Below are 20,598 nucleotides of genomic sequence, written 5' to 3'. Positions count from 1 at the left end.
GCCCCAGGAACCTAAATGACCTGTGCCACTAACGTACTACAGAGCAGAACTCACTGTAATAATGAATCTTTACCGCCACCTAGTGGAAAGGTGAGATGTTTTAGTGCTGTGGTTCTCAAACTTTTTGGGTTACACTACCACCAACTACATTTTGCTCTGCCCAGAGTACCTTGGTTACACTATCACCAACTACATGTTGCTCTTCCCAGAGTACCATGGTTACACTACCACCAACTACATGTTGCTCTTCCCAGAGTACCATGGTTACACTACCACCAACTACATGTTGCTCTTCCCAGAGTACCCCGTCATGTGCATTTAGGCAGTAGGCCTATGGTCTCATGAATCTTGGACAGGTCATTACCCCTAGGGGTCCTGGTACCCCTGGTTGAGAGGCCCTGTTTCAGTGTGTATTGTTAACAAGACTTTATACTGAGTGGACAAGACATTAAGAACACCTTAATATTTAGTTGAACCCACCCCCTCCCCCTACTACCATACTCCTGTTCAAAAGCACTTCAATCTTTTGTTTTGCCCATTCACACTCTGAATGGCACACACACACAATCCATGACTCAATTTTCTCAAGGCTTAAGAATCCTCCTTTAACCTGTGTCCCCCCTTCATCTACACGGATTGAATCGGATGTTTTGTACACTCAGTGTACACTGTCAGCGACAGATCCCAGTAAAAATGGCATAAATATGTATACCCAAATAAAAATATCCTAGTTGTTGTGTACAACACATTTATAGATGACTACCATCACCTGCTGGGCACAAATACATTTCCTTCACTACAAATGTGATTATACACTCAGAACAGCATTTTCTAAATAAACTGTCTTTACACAAGTTTGTATTCAAAACTATTTATTTCATTCTGACAAAATTATTTACAAAAACCCAATACTTTTTTATAGACGCACAAATTAATATTTACATCATTACTCTACTGACTCATTTTCCCCAATGAGAACAAAATACTGCACACATCCAAACAGTGAAATAACAGGGCTTCTCCAGCCTGGACTAGGGGAACAGGGGGCTAGCGGTAAGGGCCTGGGATAGAGGGTAAGGGGTTTGTTTTAACAGCAGGCATATCATTTGCTCTGGACCAGAAAATAGCTTGTGTTGTTAAAGCGAATAACTTTCCCCTTCTCCTCTTCCTCCTCCTCTTCATCCTCCTCCTTCCACTCTTCTTCCTGTGGGACAGGTTCCCCGTAGATTGGGTGGTCAAAGTTCACGAGGGCATGTCCTTCCTGGGTAGGCAGGGCTGTGACTGGGGGGGAGGGGCAAGCAGGAGAGGAGGAGACGGGACTCAACCTCCACAGTTTAGACATGAACCTCTCCCTGTGTCTGAGAGAGCGAGAGAGAGAGGGCGGGTGGAGGGTGGGGAGAGAGATGGTGTAGGAAAGAGAGAAGGAGAAAGGAGGGAGGAAAGGCAGTGTGCAATGAGAAAGGGAACAAGCGAGAGGGGAAGGTATTTAGATAAATGGTGTTGTGCTTGTTTTTTCTGTAGATGACAAACTTAACAACTAGTTAATTAACTGATGGTTAATCATGATAACCATAGATATGTACAGGACAGGGTTTAACATAGATTGTTCAGACTGAATACAGTTATCGTAGTGAGAATGGGAGGATCAGAGTGGAGGTGAAGAACAGAGGGGAGTGGTATACCTGTAGAGGTAGGTGGACAACAGAGTGATGGACAGCAGCACACAGGAAGCAACCACCCACAGGACATGAGGCCACACCTCTACATCACCCCGAGACTCAGAGACTGGGAGGGAGAGGGAGGGAGAGAGAGAGAGAGAGAGGGAGAGGGGAAAACAGAGTGGTTGGGAGGCAGAGAGGGGGAGGTAGGGAGGGAGAGAGAGAGGGGTCGGTAGGTAGGGAGAGAGAGAGGGGTCAGGAGAGTGAGAGTGGGAGGGAGGGAGAGAGGGAGTGAGAGAGGGAAGGAGTGAGAAGAGAAAGGAGGGGGAGGGAGAGAGAGAAGAGAAAGGAGGGGAGGGAGGGAGAGAGGGGGGAGGGGAGAGAGAGGGAGGAAGGGGGGGAGAGGGAGAGAGTGCAGGTGAAAGGTCATGATATTAATAAACTTACACTATTATACTGACGTGTGTGTGTGTGTGTACAGTATTTGTGTGAAACTTAAAGAATGGGGTGAGATGAGTTGGCCCAGGTTCTTTGTTTCCTGAAGCACGTTCAGTTGATGAGGTTATGACATTAGCTTCCTGTTATGGCCTTCTGTAAGGTAGGGGGATTTCTGACATTGAAATATCCCACTTAACTCTCTCGAACACAAACACACTGTAACTTCATCCAATCGACATACAGTAGCTCTCTGTCCCACTAACCTGATGTCTCTTCTGTCATTCCAGAGCCAGAATCTGTGTCGTCTGTGTAGTCCTGCTGGAGAGACAGAATGAGACAATGTGAGAAAGTAAGATGTCAAACAGAGAGATTAAACAACTAGGACCACTGTGTGTGTGTTTCTTACCATAACAGTAGAAAGATCGCTGAACGCAGTTGGCACAGGGGCTGTAATAAAGGACATTCACCATGAACCACACAACTGTTCACACATACACAGCTAACTGGCTAATACTTCCACTAGTGTAGAGGAGTGTGTGTCTGGCTGGGTAAATGAACAGGATCCGTTGAAGGGTAAGGGAGTTGACAGGTAAGCTGTAAAGCTCTGTAGAAGGTATCTGTTAAGACTAGAGATCAGAGCAGAAAGGAAGGAACAGGGAGGGGTTGTCATGACTACCTTTGTCTATGGGCTGGATGGTTCTCGTTAGCCTGGTCCTGGATGATAGTATGGAAGAGTTGAATTAAGCACGTACAGATCTGGTGTGTGTGTGTGTTACCTGTCCAGGTGTTGGCGTAGACAGCCGTGCTCCATTCACTCCAGTGGCCATCAAACTCTTCCTTAGCTCTGAGTTGGATCAGGTACTGTACTCCTGGCAACGCATCTGTTATAGTGTAGAACCGGGCTGTGGTGGTCCCTTTTATCTACATGCACACACACACACACACACACACACACACACACACACACACACACACACACACACACACACACACACACACACACACACACACACACACACCTTTGTTTTACCATCCGTATTCACATTTAAAATACTATTTTCCCTAACAACCTAAACCTAACCTTAACCGCAAACCCCCTAACCCTAATTATAACCCTAACCATAAATCTAACCCCTCAGCCTAAAATAGCCATTTTCCTTGTGGAGATTGGTGAAATGTTCCCACTTGAATTGTCCTTATTTTACTAACCTTGTGAGGACTTGGTCACCACAATGATAGTAAAACCAAAAACACACACAGATGACGAAATAGAAAAAGTAATGTCTGTTTGAGCCAGAACAGAGCAGGCTAGATGAACAACATGGGTCGTTACACCAACACCCAGAACAGAGCAGGCTAGATGAACAACATGGGTCATTACACCAACACCCAGAACAGAGCAGGCTAGATGAACAACATGGGTCATTACACCAACACCCAGAACAGAGCAGGCTAGATGAACAACATGGGTCATTACACCAACACCCAGAACAGAGCAGGCTAGATGAACAACATGGGTCATTACACCAACACCCAGAACAGAGCAGGCTAGATGAACAACATGGGTCATTACACCAACATCCAGAACAGAGCAGGCTAGATGAACAACATGGGTCATTACACCAACACCCAGAACAGAGCAGGCTAGATGAACAACATGGGTCATTACACCAACACCCAGAACAGAGCAGGCTAGATGAACAACATGGGTCATTACACCAACACCCAGAACAGAGCAGGCTAGATGAACAACATGGGTCATTACACCAACACCCAGAACAGAGCAGGCTAGATGAACAACATGGGTCATTATACCAACACCCAGAACAGAGCAGGCTAGATGAACAACATGGGTCATTACACCAACACCCAGAACAGAGCAGGCTAGATGAACAACATGGGTCATTACACCAACACCCAGAACAGAGCAGGCTAGATGAACAACATGGGTCATTACACAAACACCCAGAACAGAGCAGGCTAGATGAACAACATGGGTCATTACACCAACACCCAGAACAGAGCAGGCTAGATGAACAACATGGGTCATTACACCAACACCTAGAACAGAGCAGGCTAGATGATAAACATGGGTCATTACACCAACACCTAGAACAGAGCAGGCTAGATGAACAACATGGGCCATTACACCAACACCCAGAACAGCGCAGGCTAGATGAACAACATGGGTCATTACACCAACACCCAGAACAGAGCAGGCTAGATGAACAACATGGGTCATTACACAAACACCCAGAACAGAGCAGGCTAGATGAACAACATGGGTCATTACACCAACACCCAGAACAGAGCAGGCTAGATGAACAACATGGGTCATTACACCAACACCCAGAACAGAGCAGGCTAGATGAACAACATGGGTCATTACACCAACACCCAGAACAGACCAGGCTAGATGAACAACATGGGCCATTACACAAACACCCAGAACAGAGCAGGCTAGATGAACAACATGGGTCATTACACCAACACCCAGAACAGAGCAGGCTAGATGAACAACATGGGCCATTACACCAACACCCAGAACAGCGCAGGCTAGATGAACAACATGGGTCATTACACCAACACCCAGAACAGAGCAGGCTAGATGAACAACATGGGTCATTACACAAACACCCAGAACAGAGCAGGCTAGATGAACAATATGGGTCATTACACCAACACCCAGAACAGAGCAGGCTAGATGAACAACATGGGTCATTACACCAACACCCAGAACAGAGCAGGCTAGATGAACAACATGGGTCATTACACAAACACCCAGAACAGAGCAGGCTAGATGAACAACATGGGTCATTACACCAACACCCAGAACAGAGCAGGCTAGATGAACAACATGGGTCATTACACCAACACACAGACACACCAACACACACATGCGAAGCCACACACCTGTGTTCCGTGTGGCATGGTGTGGTATCTGAGCTCATAAAGCAGCTCGTGATAGCGGTCTCTCTCTTTCCAGGAGTGAGGAACAGCCCAGCCCACCCTCAGTCTCCTCTCCTGCCCCTCCACACCCCTCACCACCACTGAGCTGGGGGGGTCTGGATTAACTACACACAGGGAGGGAGGGAGGGAGGGAGGGAGGGAGGGAGGGAGGGAGGGAGGGAGGGAGGGAGGGAGGGAGGGAGGGAGGGAGGGAGGGAGGGAGGGAGGGAGGGAGGGAGGGAGGGAGGGAGGGAGAAAAGGTGAGAGAGTGAGGGAGAGAGTGGGAGAGGAGGAGAATGTTAGCAAGGTGTCTTATTGAGTGGTCTGTTAAGCATGCACACAAACCTATACTCACATCACACACATCACACACACATCACACACACACACACGCACACACACACACAAAGACACACACGCACATACCTGTACGCACGCACTCATATTACACATACAGACACACACACACATGCTTTACGCACACACATATTACACACACACTCACTAATGTCCAGAGGTGTGAAGTCTAGGAGAGGGCTGGTGGTGTTGCCAGCAGTGTTGGTGACACACAGGTAAGCCAGGTGTGGCTCTCTACTCTCCTTCTCTTGATGACCTATAGCACACCAACACCGAGACAGCAGGACGGAGTAGGAACAGTTGACACGAGAGAATGACCCTGATAGACTGAGAGAGAGAGAGAGAGAGAGAGAGAGTTAGTATTCCACCCACACTGTTCTGTTGGCATCATCTGTATGATAAAGTAAGTCATTTAACACAAATTAATGAGGAAGAGGAGAAAGAAGAGGGTGATGAGGAAGAGAAGGAAGAAGAGGGTGATGAGGAAGTGGAGAAAGAAGAGGGTGACGAGGAAGAGGAGGAAGAAGAGGGTGATGAGAAAGTGGAGAAAGAAGAGGGTGATGAGGAAGAGGAGGAAGAAGAGGGTGATGAGGAAGTGGAGAAAGAAGAGGGTGATGAGGAAGAGGAGGAAGAAGAGTGTGATGAGGATGTGGAGAAAGAAGAGGGTGACGAGGAAGTGAAGAAAGAAGAGTGTGATGAGGGCGAGGAAGAAGGGGGTAATGAGGAAGATGAGAAAGAAGGAAAAGAAGATCTCACCCTTTCTGTAGGAGGAGGTAGCACTGAGGGACAGGAGTCACCGGTTGACTGGCTGTCCAATCACAGCGGATCTTACTGCTGGGTGACCTCTTATAGCAGGACAGCTTAGGCCTCTCTGGGGGAACTGAAAGACATTCCAGGGGAAATCCATCATGTTTGTCCGTTGTTCTTATGTGACCATGAATGTCTGCTGCTGATTCACACTTCACAGAACACACAGTATGGTTGTCAGCTTCAATGGCCAGAGGTGATGAGGTTAGACAGAGAGATGCCATCAGTATAACTCACCTGCCACGCTCACCCTCAGAGAGGAGACCAGTTTGCCTCCGCGGTGGCAGCTGTAGTTCCCAGAGTCACCCACCGCCAGGGAGGGCAGGGTCAGAGTGGCGCCTCTCCTCCCTAACACCACTACTCCTCCTCTTTCCTCTCCTCTTCTCAGCGGCCTCCCGTTCAGTCTCCACTGAGACCTTCCTCTCAGCCCCCTCACCATCCTCCCTCCCTCCTCCTCTTCCTCATAGTCATCCTCATTGTCCATCGCATCAGTCCACCGATTAGAGGGCAGCTCAGTGTCAGCCCCTCCCACTCCGCTGTCTCTGGTTGGTTGGAGCGATGTCCCAGTAATAGGAAATAGTTCCTGTGTATCTGTATGTCCTGGTTGATTGACAGTGTAAAGACTCCGCCCTGTATCCCTCTGCTCTCCTCCTCCTTTGTGCTCCTCCTCTGTTACATCTTCCACATTCCCTTTGTTAACTTCTCTCACAGTAAGAGTGTGGTTTCCTGCACCAGTGTTCCTGATGACGGGTTTCTTCTTACTGTCTGTCCCGGTATCATCTGTCCAGCTTATGACAGGAGTGTCTGTTAGGGTAAGGACAATAGTGTCCTTTCCAGTAGAAAATGTGTCTATTCCATTATCACTGTCGTCTTTTATAGCACTGACTGTAGTTCCATTATCACTGTCGTCTTTTATAGCACTGACTGTCGTTCCATTATCACTGTCGTCTTTTATAGCACTGACTGTCGTTCCATTATCACTGTCGTCTTTTATAGCACTGACTGTCGTTCCATTATCACTGTCATCTTTTATAGCACTGACTGTAGTTCCATTATCACTGTCGTCTTTTATATCACTGACAGTGGTTCCGTTAGATGTGGTGTCTGTTGTGGTGCTGACAGTGGTTCCGTTAGATGTGGTGTCTGTTGTGGTGCTGACAGTGGTTCCGTTAGATGTGGTGTCTGTTGTGGTGCTGACAGTGGTTCCGTTAGATGTGGTGTCTGTTGTGGTGCTGACAGTGGTTCCGTTAGATGTGGTGCTGACAGTGGTTCCGTTAGATGTGGTGTATGTTGTGGTGCTGACAGTGGCTCTGTTAGATGTGGTGTTTGTTGTGGTGCTGACAGTGGTTCCGTTAGATGTGGTGTTGACAGTGGCTCCGTTAGATGTGGTGTTTGTTGTGGTGTTGACAGTGGCTCCGTTAGATGTGGTGTCTGTTGTGGTGCTGACAGTGGTTCTGTTAGATGTGGTGTCTGTTGTGGTGCTGACAGTGGTTCCGTTAGATGTGGTGTCTGTTGTGGTGCCGACAGTGGTTCCGTTAGATGTGATGTCTGTTGTGGTGCTGACAGTGGTTCCGTTAGATGTGGTGTCTGTTGTGGTGCCGACAGTGGTTCCGTTAGATGTGGTGTCTGTTGTGGTGTTGACAGTGGCTCCGTTAGATGTGGTGCTGACAGTGGTTCCGTTAGATGTGGTGTCTGTTGTGGTGTTGACAGTGGCTCCGTTAGATGTGGTGTCTGTTGTGGTGCTGACAGTGGTTCTGTTAGATGTGGTGTCTGTTGTGGTGCCGACAATGGTTCCGTTAGATGTGGTGTCTGTTGTGGTGTTGACAGTGGCTCCGTTAGATGTGGTGTCTGTTGTGGTGCTGACAGTGGTTCTGTTAGATGTGGTGTCTGTTGTGGTGCTGACAGTGGTTCCGTTAGATGTGGTGTCTGTTGTGGTGCTGACAGTGGTTCTGTTAGATGTGGTGTCTGTTGTGGTGCTGACAGTGGTGGGGTGTACTCCGGTAATGACACTGGTGTATTTTCCATTTCCAGCGGTGGTGCTGGTGTGTTTGGCCCTGTTAACCATCACCTCCAGCCCGTTCACCTCCACCTGACCACTACAGGCCAAGACCAGAACGCTGCCTGGGGACACCACCAGCACCCTGGGAGGGGGGTCTGGAGGGAGAGAGAAAGACATAATGAGTCAATACTGTAGAGACACACAGACATGGACACACATGCAGGCACAGATGTACCCTTATACACACACACGTTGAGGGGTATAGGTTGTGGTTGACTGAGCAGTACAGATAAACTGAGAGAACACATTGCATAACTGATCACCAACCCCTCTCTCACTTCCTCTTTCAACACATCCCTTCTTCCCTCCTCTTTCTCAAAGTCTCTCTCTTCCATCTCCTTTCAGTATGTATCTTCTCTCAGCCTGTCTCTTCTTGAACAAACTCTCTTTCTCTCTCACCCTGTCTGTCATTCTGTTCCTCTCCTCCCCTATCCCTTTCTCCCACCATTAAAGCTCCGTCACGGAGCTACAAAACATTTGTCTAAATGTTTACTGATTAACATTCTTTACTAAAAATAAACAAATAGTATAACAATCTCTCTGTCTGTGGCCCCAACCTCCACAAAGCTGCTGTCACTAGACACTGGAGATTCTCTATAAAGACCGGCAAAAGCCAAACTGGTGACACCAGCTGATAATGTGAAGGAAACCCTGTAGAAACAGAATTATTTAAGGGTTTTGACAAATCTGTGGCTTGTTAGTTTACCCTTGGGTCTGAGTAAACACGATTGGCTCCAGCCTTGACAATGTTGGCCTAATACCAATACTGTTCCCAGGACCCTGGACTTTCAAACTTATAGTCTCATGTTTAGAAAGTAGTATAGTTTTGTATATCATTGACAAGTGATATCCAGAGCATTCAGAAAGTATTCAGACCCCTTCACTTCTTCTACATTTTGTTACTTTACACCCTTACTCTAAAATGGATTCAAATGTTAAAATCCTCATCAATCTACACACAAAATTTGCTCATTTATAAAAATGCTGGTTTTGTTATATTACATTTACATACAGTTGAAGTCGGAAGTTTACATACACCTTAGCCAACTACATTTAAACTCAGTTTTATTTTATATATATATTTTTACAATTCCTGATATTTAATCCTAGTAAAAACTCCCTGTCTTAGGTCAGTTGGGATCACCACTTTATTTTAAGAATGTGAAATGTCAGAATAATAGTAGAGAGAATGATTTATTTCAGCTTTTATTTCTTTCATCGCATTCCCAGTGGGTCAGAGGTTTACATAAACTCAATTAGTATTTGTTGACATTGCCTTTAAATTGTTTACCTTGGGTCAAACATTTCAGCTAGCCTTCCACAAGCTTTCCACAATAAGTTGGGTGAAATTTGGCCCATTCCTCCTGACAGGGCTGGTGTAACTGAGTCAGGTTTGTAGGCCTCCTTGCTCGCACACACTTTTTCAGTTCTGCCCACACATTTTCTATGGGATTGAGGTCAGGGATTTGTGATGGCCACTCCAATACCTTGACTTTGTTGTCCTTAAGGCATTTTTCCACAACTTTGGAAGTATGCTTGGGGTCATTGTCCATTTGGAAGACACATTTGCGACCAAGCTTTAACTTTCTGTCTGATGTCTAGAGATGTTGCTTCAATATATCCACATAATTTTCCTCCCTCATGATGCCATCTATTTTGTGAAGTGCACCAGTCTCTCTTGCAGCAAAGCACCCCCACAACATGATGCTGCCACCCCCGTGCTTCACGGTTGGGATGTGTTCTTCGCTTGCAAGCCTCCCACTTTTTCCTCCAAACATAACGATGGTCATTATGGCCAAACAGTTCTATTTTTGTTTCATCAGACCAGAGAATATTTCTCCAAAAAGGAAGATCTTTGTCCCCATGTGCAGTTGCAAACCGTAGTCTGGCTTTTTTATGGCGCTTTTGGAGCAGTGGCTTCTTCCTTGCTGAGCAGCCTTTCAGGTTGTGTCGATATAGGACTCATTTTACTGTGGATATATACTTTTGTACCTGTTTCCGCCAGCATCTTCACAAGGTCCTTTGCTGTTGTTCTGGGATTGATTTGCGCTTTTCGCACTAAAGTAAGTTAACGTTTCAGAACGTGTCTCCTTCCTGGGCGGTATGACGGCTGCGTGTTCCCATGGTGTTTATACTTGCGTACGATTGTTTGTACGGATGAACGTGGTACCTTCAGGCATTTGGAAATTGCTCCCAAGGATGAACAAGATTTGTGAAGGTCTACAATGTTTTTTATGAGGTCTTGGCTGATTTCATTTGATTTTCCCATGATGTCAATCAAAGAGACAATGAGTTTGAAGGTAGGCCTTGAAATACATCCCTGGGTACACCTCCAATAATCTTAAATAATCTGTCTGTAAACAATTGTTGGAAAGATTACTTGTGTCATGCACAAAGTAGATGTCCGAAACTGACTTACCAAAACTATAGTTTGTTAACAAGAAATTTGTGGAGCGGTTGAAAAACGAGTTTTAACTCCAACCTAAGTGTATGTAAACTTCTGACTTCAACTGTAAGTATTCAGACAATTTACTCAGCACTTTGTTGAAGCATCTTTGGCTGTGATTACAGAGTATTCTTGGGTATGACGCTTCAACTTGGCACACATGTATTTGGGGAGTTTCTCCCATTCTTCTCTGCAGATCCTCTCAAGCTCTGTCAGGTTGGTTGTGGAGTGTTGCTGCACAGCTATTTTCAGGTCTCTCCAGAGATGTTGGATCGGGTCCAGGCTCTGGATGGGCCTTTTAAAGACATTCAGAGACTCGTCCCGAAGGCCCTCCTGTTGGCTGTGTGCTTAGGGTCGTTGTCCTGTTGAAAGATGAACCTTCACCCAGTCTGAGATCCTGAGCGCTCTGGAGGAGGTTTTCATCAAGGATGATTGCTGGAGTGCTGCAGAGATGGTTGTCCTTCTGGAAGGTTCTCCCATCTCCACAGATGAACTCTGGAGCTCTGTCAGAGTGACCATCGGGTTCTTGGTCACCTCCCTCACGAAGGCACTTCTCCCCTGATTGTCCAGCTTGGCCAGGCAGCCAGCTCTAGGAAGAGTCTTGGTGATTCCAAATTTCTTCCATTTAGGAATGATGAAGGCCACTGTGTTCTTGGGGACCATTAATGCGGCAGAATTTTTTTTGTACCCTTTCCCAGATCTGTGCCTCGACACAGTCTTGTCTCGGAGCTCTACGGACATTTCCTTCGACCTTATGGCTTGGTTTTTGCTCTGCACTGTCAACTGTGGGACCTTATATAGACAGGAGTGTGCCTTTCCAAATCATGTCCAAAAAATTATTTTGTCAGCCACCAATTGTGCAAGTTCTCCCACTTAAAAAGATGAGAGAGGCCTGTAATTTTCATCATAGGTACACTTCAACTATGACAGACAAAATTAGAAAAAACTCCAGATAATCACATTGTAGGTTTTTAATGAATTCATTTGCAAATTATGGTGGAAAATAAGTATTTAGTCAATAATAAAAGTTTATCTCAATACTTTGTTATATACCCTTTGTTGGCAATGACAGAGGTCAAAACGTTTTCTGTAAGTCTTCACAAGGTTTACACACATTGTTGCTGGTATTTTGGCCCATTCCTCCATGCAGATCTCCTCTAGAGCAGTGATGTTTTGGGGCTGTTGCTGGGCAACACAGACTTTCAACTCCCTCCAAAGATGTTCTATGGGGTTGAGATCTGGAGACTGGCTAGGCAACTGGCTAGGCCATACATACCATTTTTCCCCCTCAGAACATAGCTTTTTTTGTGTCAGCAATTAGACATTGTTCTTAGGGTACTAGGGGGTAACTAGGCCCCCCTATCTCTGTAAAATGTCAACAGAGCACTGAGCTTACCAAAAGCTTTTGATTTTCAAAGCCTTTTACATGCAATTCAGCTCATGTCATGTTAATTTAGCTTTTTGCGACGAGCAGAAACAACTTTCAGATGACCACCACAACATGTAAAATTCTCAATAGTCCATATGAGAAGGCAACACCGCTCTATCTACAAAGTTCTATATTTAGGTTACGAAATCCAACTTTTTGGATATAATGCTAATGATAAAAACGTATGTGGACACCCCTTCAAATTAGCGTATTCGGCTATTTCAGCCACACCTGTTTCTGACAGGTGTTTAAAATCGAGCACACAGCCTCTCAATCTCCATAGACAAATATTGGCAGTAGAATAGCCTTACTAAAGAGCTCAGTGACTTTCAACGTGGCACTGTCATAGGATTCCCCCTTTCCAACAAGTTAGTTCATCAAATGTCTGCCCTGCTAGAGCTTCCCTGGACAACTGTAAGTGCTGCTAGAGCTTCCCTGGACAACTGTAAGTGCTGCTAGAGCTTCCCTGGACAACTATAAGTGCTGCTAGAGATTCCCTGGACAACTGTAAGTGCTGCTAGAGCTTCCCTGGACAACTGTAAGTGCTGCTAGAGCTTCCCTGGACAACTGTAAGTGCTGCTAGAGCTTCCCTGGACAACTGTAAGTGCTGCTAGGGCTTCCCTGGACAACTGTAAGTGCTGTTAGAGCTTCCCTGGACAACTGTAAGTGCTGTTATTGTGAAGTGGAAACCCCTTTTCCATCTGTTCATCCGCAAATCAAAGCCTTTACTTATGCCAAAATTTTAAGATGGAACATTTAAGAAAAATGCATCCATGCCTTTATTTCCCCCAAAATATAAACTCGTAGCTTTCATTTGACACCCAATTTGATATGCTCCAAATATCTAATTTGATAACTTCATGGGGACTTTTCCATGAAAATGCCTTCTTAAAATGTATTTTATAACATAAGGACATTTCATCACCATAGCGCGTTCCATAGCGTTCCACACCATAGCGCGTGGACACCCTAAACATAACTGAAAATAAAATAATTAGCCTATAGGTATGAAACAAGATCTATTAAATATTTGATTGATATAATCCAGTAATAAAATAAACCTACCTCTCCGTGGACAGGTCCCGTCCAGAAAGCAGTGGACTGTCAGCGCAGACAGGAGAACCGCCAGCCTGATCCACGATGGCATCTTTACGCTTCTTTAATACGAGTCATCTCTCTGTGTTGGTAAATCCAATCACACCGTATCAGTAGACTAGATTATAAAGCTGCTCCCTTTCAGACATCAATTAACACTCATTTGAAACGCAGAAAAAAAGTTATACAAGTTGTCCCTGTTCCCGTACAAGCTCTCCAGACTACCTCTCCGCTGGCCTGAGTCTGGACTGCCGTTATGAGCAGCTGTTGATTTACATAACTCAAATAGATCAGACCACCTTCTGTGTTTTAATAAAATAACAGAAGCGAAGACATCGCCAGATCTGTTGCAGAAACGTTTCAAACGACGAAACGGGGAGGGAACTACATGAATTTGTCCTTACACCCCAGGCATCAACTAAATGGACCCCCCCCCTCTCTCTCTCACACACACACACACACACACACGCACGCACGCACGCACGCACGCACACACACACACACACACACACACACACACACACACACACACACACACACACACACACACACACGGAAGTTCAGCTTTACAGCGTGATTGAAAAGTCAAGGTAATGTTCTCGCTTTAGCGGAGACAGTATTCACGGTAAACGCTGCATGTCGGCTCGATCGGAAATTACACGTTAATCCCGCAATATGTAACGATTCAGCGATACAGAGAGAATATATCCCCAAATCTCAGTTTCTTCTGGTCAGACAACATGAACTCTCAGAAATAGGACATTGCGAAAGTACACATAGTGTCGTGACCATGTGTCAAACTCCTTTCCGGATAAAACTGTCCATGTTTGAAGGGCGAAAGGCCAGAAGCACTTTTGCGGAGCCAGCGCGCTGGGGAGAGTATGTGACAAAACAAACACTAGGTTTACGTAGTACACTGCTTTTTCAGGAGATTGAGCAAACATTTTGTTGTAATCTTGACATGTCCTAATGACATGGTCAGTAATAATAACCTGCTTCTCCGAAGGCCACGTTCACATTGTTTTGTTATTTTGGTTATGGAGTTAAGGCCCGGGTTGCGGTTAAGAACATTGAGACAAACGTCTGTAAAAAGTGCTATAAATAGGTTAGATTGATTGTTCCCTTATTATAAACATTATTCCCCGTACAGACACCGTACAAATGAAATCATACTTTGATGTCAACTGTAAATAATTATATTTCAGTTGACACTTCCTCTTTGGATGTACAAAGACTTGAGTAACTTAACTTGAACGTTCTCACTGAAACCCAACATCAACCTGCTGTATCTATCTATGACACCAGTGCTTGAAGTGGACTGAAATAGGGCGCCCCTACTGTTTATAATTATGTGCCACTGGCAGAACGCCACAATATTTTAAAGCAAAACTCTGTAAGAGGTGCCAAAATTCAAAACAGTAATGCATTAGGGGGCAAACCTAAGAGCATTTTTTTTGTATTTTCACACAAATTAAGCCACATAAAAATACACAAAATCTGCTGAAAGACTTTTTGTACATATTTGCACAAATTGAGTGTGATATTGAGTTGCACTGACTTACAGGTGGTTTGAGCCCTCTACAGCAGGGAGAGCAGAGACTGGTTGTGCTGGTTTCACCCTATAATCTGTCTAACCAGAAGCTGTATGCTGTAGAGTACAACAGCTGTCTCACCAAGTTTCACCCTATATCTTTCTAACCAGAAGCTGTATGCTGTAGAGTACAACAGCTGTCTCACCTAGTTTCACCCTATATCTTTCTAACCAGAAGCTGTATGCTGTAGAGTACAACAGCTGTCTCACCTAGTTTCACCCTATATCTTTCTAACCAGAAGCTGTATGCTGTAGAGTACAACAGCTGTCTCACCTAGTTTCACCCTATATCTTTCTAACCAGAAGCTGTATGCTGTAGAGTACAACAGCTGTCTCACCTAGTTTCACCCTACATCTTTCTAACCAGAAGCTGTATGCTGTAGAGTACAACAGCTGTCTCACCTAGTTTCACCCTATATCTTTCTAACCAGAAGCTGTAAGCTGTAGAGTACAACAGCTGTCTCACCTAGTTTCACCCTACATCTTTCTAACCAGAAGCTGTATGCTGTAGAGTACAACAGCTGTCTCACCAAGTTTCACCCTATATCTTTCTAACCAGAAGCTGTATGCTGTAGAGTACAACAGCTGTCTCACCTAGTTTCACCCTATATCTTTCTAACCAGAAGCTGTATGCTGTAGAGTACAACAGCTGTCTCACCTAGTTTCACCCTATATCTTTCTAACCAGAAGCTGTATGCTGTAGAGTACAACAGCTGTTTCACCTAGTTTCACCCTATATCTTTCTAACCAGAAGCTGTATGCTGTAGAGTACAACAGTGAAAGCATCATTCCAGTGGCCCTGGAGGACTGGGTTTGTTTCCCCTGCTGTATAGAAGGAATACGTTACATGATGACATGCCTAGTAGAGGGATGAACTGGGTTGATCATCATTACTGTGGATTTATTAAGGCTTAATAATAATAACCCTGATCCCTCCCTCCCAAGCCTCCGTTCATTAACACGTTCTCCTGTTCCTAGACCAGCTCAGTCTCTAGGTAACGACAGGTTCCTGTCTGACTGCATAAGCCCACATTAGCATACTTTTCCCACACACTCAGTTCGCCCCAAAGCAACATGGACGCCATAGAGGGCTTATTGTCCATTGTCTCTCACAACGCCTCAGAGTCAGTCCGCCCAAAGCAACATGGAGGTCCAGGTTGTTGTTAGAAGTCCATCTCCTCTCTCTTAAGCCCAGTACGGGTGGGGCTCAGAGTCAGAGATATAACTGTAGTTCTGTCTGTGGGCCCAGCAGCAGGTCACCAATATGGTGCAGTGGAGGAGGATGAAGAAGAACATGACGAAGAGGAGTCTTGCTGTGTCCTGTAAGGTTAAAATGGCGTTCTCACTGAGAACTATAGTGAACATAGAAACTCTGCCCACGAACTTATGATGACATATACTACAACATTCCAGCAAGGACAGCATCCTGCATTCATTAGTCATTGGTTGGCTGACTGAACCCCTCAGTGTCCTGCCAAGTTATTGGCTAAAACAACAGACAGACTATGTATGTGAAGATGTCAGTCAGGCAGACAGATAGAGAATGTACAGTAGTATGTACCCATAAGAGTGTAGGATGGTGCAGCCTGTCTGGTTTGACTAAGCCTTTGGGCATGGTGACACAGCAATATGTAATCATGAATACAAAGACCAGGACCACTGATAAGGTTCTAGAGACATTCCTCATACAGACTGTACAGGTTAGAGGGACAGCTCTACACTACTGCATTGGTTTACACGCTGTCATACATTATTACAGAAGGTAGATAGCATTACTTGGCCTATTAAAGACATGTTTATGATTGGTTAACAGCTGGATACAGACAGGTGTATTGGAGTACTATGTCTAACAGCAGCTCATCATAAAAAACACTCATTCTGCTATTTCATCTCAATTCACCACCTTTTTGACCATCAAATGAACCTCTCTTCTGTCATAAAGACTCAATTCACCACCTTTCTGATGATCAAATGAACCTCTCTTCTGTCATAAAGACTCAATTCACCACCTTTCTGACCATCAAATGAACCTCTCTTCTGTCATAAAGACTCAATTCACCACCTTTCTGATGATCAAATGAATCTCTCTTCTGTCATAAAGACTCAATTCACCACCTTTCTGATGATCAAATGAACCTCTCTTCTGTCATAAAGACTCAATTCACCACCTTTCTGATGATCAAATGAACCTCTCTTCTGTCATAAAGACTCAATTCACCACCTTTCTGATGATCAAATGAATCTCTCTTCTGTCATAAAGACTCAATTCACCACCTTTCTGACCATCAAATGAACCTCTCTTCTGTCATAAAGACTCAATTCACCACCTTTCTGACCATCAAATGAACCTCTCTTCTGTCATAAAGACTCAATTCACCACCTTTCTGACCATCAAATGAACCTCTCTTCTGTCATAAAGACTCAATTCACCACCTTTCTGACCATCAAATGAACCTCTCTTCTGTCATAAAGACTCAATTCAATACTTTGTTTTGAACCAATCTGATATGATGTTATGACATATGATCCATTGTATAAATAGTATAGTCATGTCTGAACCACAGCGGTGCTGTTGGAGCGGGGTTTCTGTCCGGAACCCTGTGGTACCAAGCTCTTCAGCAGATGGTTACATCATTTGCATGAAGAAGTGCTTCTTTCAGCCTGCCTCATTGGTTGAAGAAGACAGAGAAGTGGGTTGTAGGTAGTCTGAGCATGTCTATTACAACTACCACACACTATCTTTCAAATAAAATGTATTTCAAATAAAATGTATTTATATAGCCCTTCTTACATCAGCTGATATCTCAAAGTGCTGTACAGAAACCCAGCCTAAAACCCCAAACAGCAAGCAATGCAGGTGTAGAAGCACGGTGGCTAGGAAAAACTCCCTAGAAAGGCCAAAAACTAGGAAGAAACCTAGAGAGGAATCAGGCTATGAGGGATGGCCAGTCCTCTTCTGGCTGTGCCGGGTGGAGATTATAACAGAACATGGCCAAGATGTTCAAATGTTCATAAATGACCAGCATGGTCAAATAATAATAATCACAGTAGTCTTTCAGACGGAAACATATATGTACCAACACTATTGCAACGACAGTGTCATACAAATGCCAGTGGGTGTTGATGGGTGTGCATGCCTTCCGCCTACAATGGCTGCCACTGTGGATCTCTTCCTAACCCAGGGTGAGTGCCATTCCAAACATTCCACCTTCAGTATTCCAAACTTCCAAATGCAGTATTTCTTCACGTATTCCAAGAGAATCCAGTGGGAAATGACAGCCTCTCCTTCTTCTTTCTATCATCTGTCCATCTGTCTGTCCGTCTCATACGGTGTGGTTGGTTTCCTTGGGAACAGGGGGAGGTCCCGGGCTGCTGGCTCCGCTGGTGCGATAGGCGACGCCCCTCCAACCAAATAGAGCATCCTGCAGGACAGATGGAACACACGGTTACTGTTGTGTGTGTGAGGTTGTGGGTGAGGTTGTGTGTGAGGTTGTGTGTGTGAGAAAGAGATTAAAGAAGATGACAGTATCTCACCTGTACAGCGCCCAGACTAAGGTTCCAGCCACCAACCGAGTCTCCCCCAGGACTCCTCACAGAGGTGGGAGTGAGAGCGTCAGCAGAGGGGACCTGGGCTGGAGCTAACGCTGGTGTGTTTGTGGGAGGGCCAGAAGCCACCTGTGGGAGTATGACAGGCAGCGTGTGTGTTCCCTCCTCCAGCGGAGTATCCTGTGACCCCCCCAGGAGAGAGGATGAATTAGACAGGGGGGGAGCCGATCCCGACACATAGCTAGGTGCCGGGCTGCTCTCTCCTGAGGCGCTCTGCGGGGGATGTGTATTTGAGTGTTTCTTTTTGCGCAGGGTGTCTATCCAGCTGGAGCTGTGTCTGGAGGCAAAGTTGGCCAAGGCCAGGGAGGACAGTCTCATGTTCTTCCCAGAGGTGATGAGCTCCCCAAAGCCCTCCTGGTGGGCAAAGGCATATCCTGACCTCCTGAACCCGCCCCTTGCCCCCAGACGACCCTCAGGCACGCCCCCGACCCTGACTCCTCCCATGCATCGACCCGCTGGCTTCCTCGTCTTCTGACGCACCAGCTGGGTGTAACGCACCTGGAGGGGTGAGAGGGGTCAGGGCGAGGGAGGGGTGAGAGCAGGGGAGGTAGAGGGGGAGGGGGGAAAGGGAGAGGTAGAGAGGACAGACAGGAGTGTTATTTCTTAGTATAAAGGGATATGTAGGGTTTAACACTGGTGACCGGTATCCTGGGACTTCCTGACCAAGCTCCTTCCCGTTTCGGGAGAGAAATATTGACGGGTCCTGTAGACCAATAACTTAAAAAATGTTATGCAGCACTAATGCAAAAATACTAAATATGCACGATAGCTGCATGCATGAACCGAACATAACGACTCTTTGGCTTCACAACCTACATTAGACCAGTCATCACAACGCTAGCAGCCAACCATATTTAGCCTATAGGCCTGCTCAACATAGTCCTCAATAGAAAACATCACTTACATACATGATTTCCATAAACTGCATTGCCATACTCACTGTCAACAAGATGGTAGGTACATTGTGTCAACAAACGCTCTCGACGAAATAGACATTTGCAACATTGTTCCATGATGTTACATTAACACAAATGAGTAGAAAGGCAGGACTCGTCAGATTGGCAGGGATTTGATCAACCGTTGTGCTGTCCTCCTCTACTACTAGGCATATTTCCTTGTCTGTTTGTTTAGTGGAACATCTGATATGTTCCCTGTGACAAAGTGACCACAATGGGCAGGTTATGATAAACCACAACCTTCTGAATCCCCCTGATAGCCAGGTCCAGGTCATAAACCACAACCTTCTGAATCAGCCCTGATAGCCAGGTCCAGGTCACAAACCACAACCTTCTGAATCCCCCTGATAGCCAGGTCCAGGTCACAAACCACAACCTTCTGAATCCCCCTGATAGCCAGGTCCAGGTCATAAACCACAACCTTCTGAATTCCCCTGATAATCAGGTCATAAACCACAACCTTCTGAATCCCCCTGATAGCCAGGTCCAGGTCATAAACCACAACCTTCTGAATTCCCCTGATAGCCAGGTCCAGGTCATAAACCACAACCTTCTGAATTCCCCTGATAGCCAGGTCCAGGACATAAAACATAACCTTCTGAATCCCCCTGATAGCCAGACCATAAAGCACAACATTCTGAATCCCCCTGATAGTCAGATCATAAACCACAACCTTCTGAATCCCCCTGATAGTCAGGTCATAAACCACAACCTTCTGAATCCCTCTGATAGCCAGGTCATAAACCACAACCTTCTGAATCCCCCTGATAGGCAGGTCATAAACCACAACCTTCTGAATCCCCCTGATAGCCAGGTCATAAACCACAACCTTCTGAATCCCCCTGATAGCCAGGTCATAAACCACAACCTTCTGAATCCCCCTGATAGCCAGGTCATAAACCACAACCTTCTGAATCCCCCTGATAGTCAGGTCATAAACCACAACCTTCTGAATTTCCCTGATAGTCAATCCAGGTCATAAACCACAACCTTCTGAATTCCCCTGATAGCCAGGACCAGGTCATAAACCACAACGTTCTGAATCCCCCTGATAGCCAGGTCATAAACCACAACCTTCTGAATCCCCCTGATAGCCAGGTCCAGGTCATAAACCACAACCTTCTGAATCCCCCTGATAGTCAGGTCCAGGTCATTAACCACAACCTTCTGAAATCCCCTGATAGCCAGGTCCAGGTCATAAACCACA

The 20,598-nt window shown here is 45.6% G+C and overlaps 2 protein-coding genes across 3 annotated transcripts in view; both read right to left on the bottom strand.

The window, feature by feature from the left end:
- Positions 1-855: 855 nt before the first annotated feature.
- Positions 856-13,662, bottom strand: LOC135520740 (uncharacterized). Of its 2 annotated transcripts, none has more exons than XM_064946508.1 (10): positions 13,209-13,662; positions 6,447-8,363; positions 6,159-6,282; positions 5,551-5,729; positions 5,010-5,170; positions 2,873-3,017; positions 2,503-2,543; positions 2,360-2,411; positions 1,683-1,785; positions 856-1,358 (listed from the first exon to the last, which is right to left on the bottom strand). In XM_064946508.1, exons 1-10 carry the CDS (start codon positions 13,288-13,290, stop codon positions 1,103-1,105), a joined length of 3,060 nt encoding a protein of 1,019 aa, XP_064802580.1. In that variant the 5' UTR covers positions 13,291-13,662; the 3' UTR covers positions 856-1,102. The 2 variants fall into 2 exon arrangements, with proteins under 2 accessions (XP_064802580.1, XP_064802579.1); XM_064946507.1 differs by having other exon boundaries at positions 2,360-2,414; positions 13,209-13,661.
- Positions 13,663-14,678: 1,016 nt separating this feature from the next.
- The window catches only part of LOC135520738 (phospholipid-transporting ATPase ID-like), a 78,862-nt gene continuing 72,942 nt past the window's right edge, over positions 14,679-20,598 (bottom strand). Inside the window, 2 exon segments of the mRNA XM_064946506.1 lie at positions 14,679-18,251; positions 18,364-18,933. Of these exon segments, the coding sequence (XP_064802578.1) occupies positions 18,153-18,251; positions 18,364-18,933 (669 nt within the window). The 3' untranslated portion in view covers positions 14,679-18,152.

Source organism: Oncorhynchus masou, chromosome 29 (genome assembly GCF_036934945.1).
Source record: "Oncorhynchus masou masou isolate Uvic2021 chromosome 29, UVic_Omas_1.1, whole genome shotgun sequence".
Lineage (NCBI taxonomy): Eukaryota > Metazoa > Chordata > Actinopteri > Salmoniformes > Salmonidae > Oncorhynchus > Oncorhynchus masou.
The sequence above is the reverse complement of the archived record's forward strand: the minus strand, read 5'-3'. Positions and strand labels throughout refer to the sequence as shown.

What these genes read in the sequence shown, in the direction of transcription:
- LOC135520740 (XM_064946507.1), bottom strand. Translation starts at nt 13,290, where the DNA reads ATGCCATCGTGGATCAGGCTGGCGGTTCTCCTGTCTGCGCTGACAGTC. An exon ending in TACCTCCTCCTACAGAAAGG is followed by an intron (nt 5,730 to 6,158) that starts GTGAGATCTTCT and finishes TCTCTCTCTCAG; the next exon opens with TCTATCAGGGTCATTCTCTC. An exon ending in TTGTCCACCTACCTCTACAG is followed by an intron (nt 1,359 to 1,682) that starts GTATACCACTCC and finishes TCGCTCTCTCAG; the next exon opens with ACACAGGGAGAGGTTCATGT.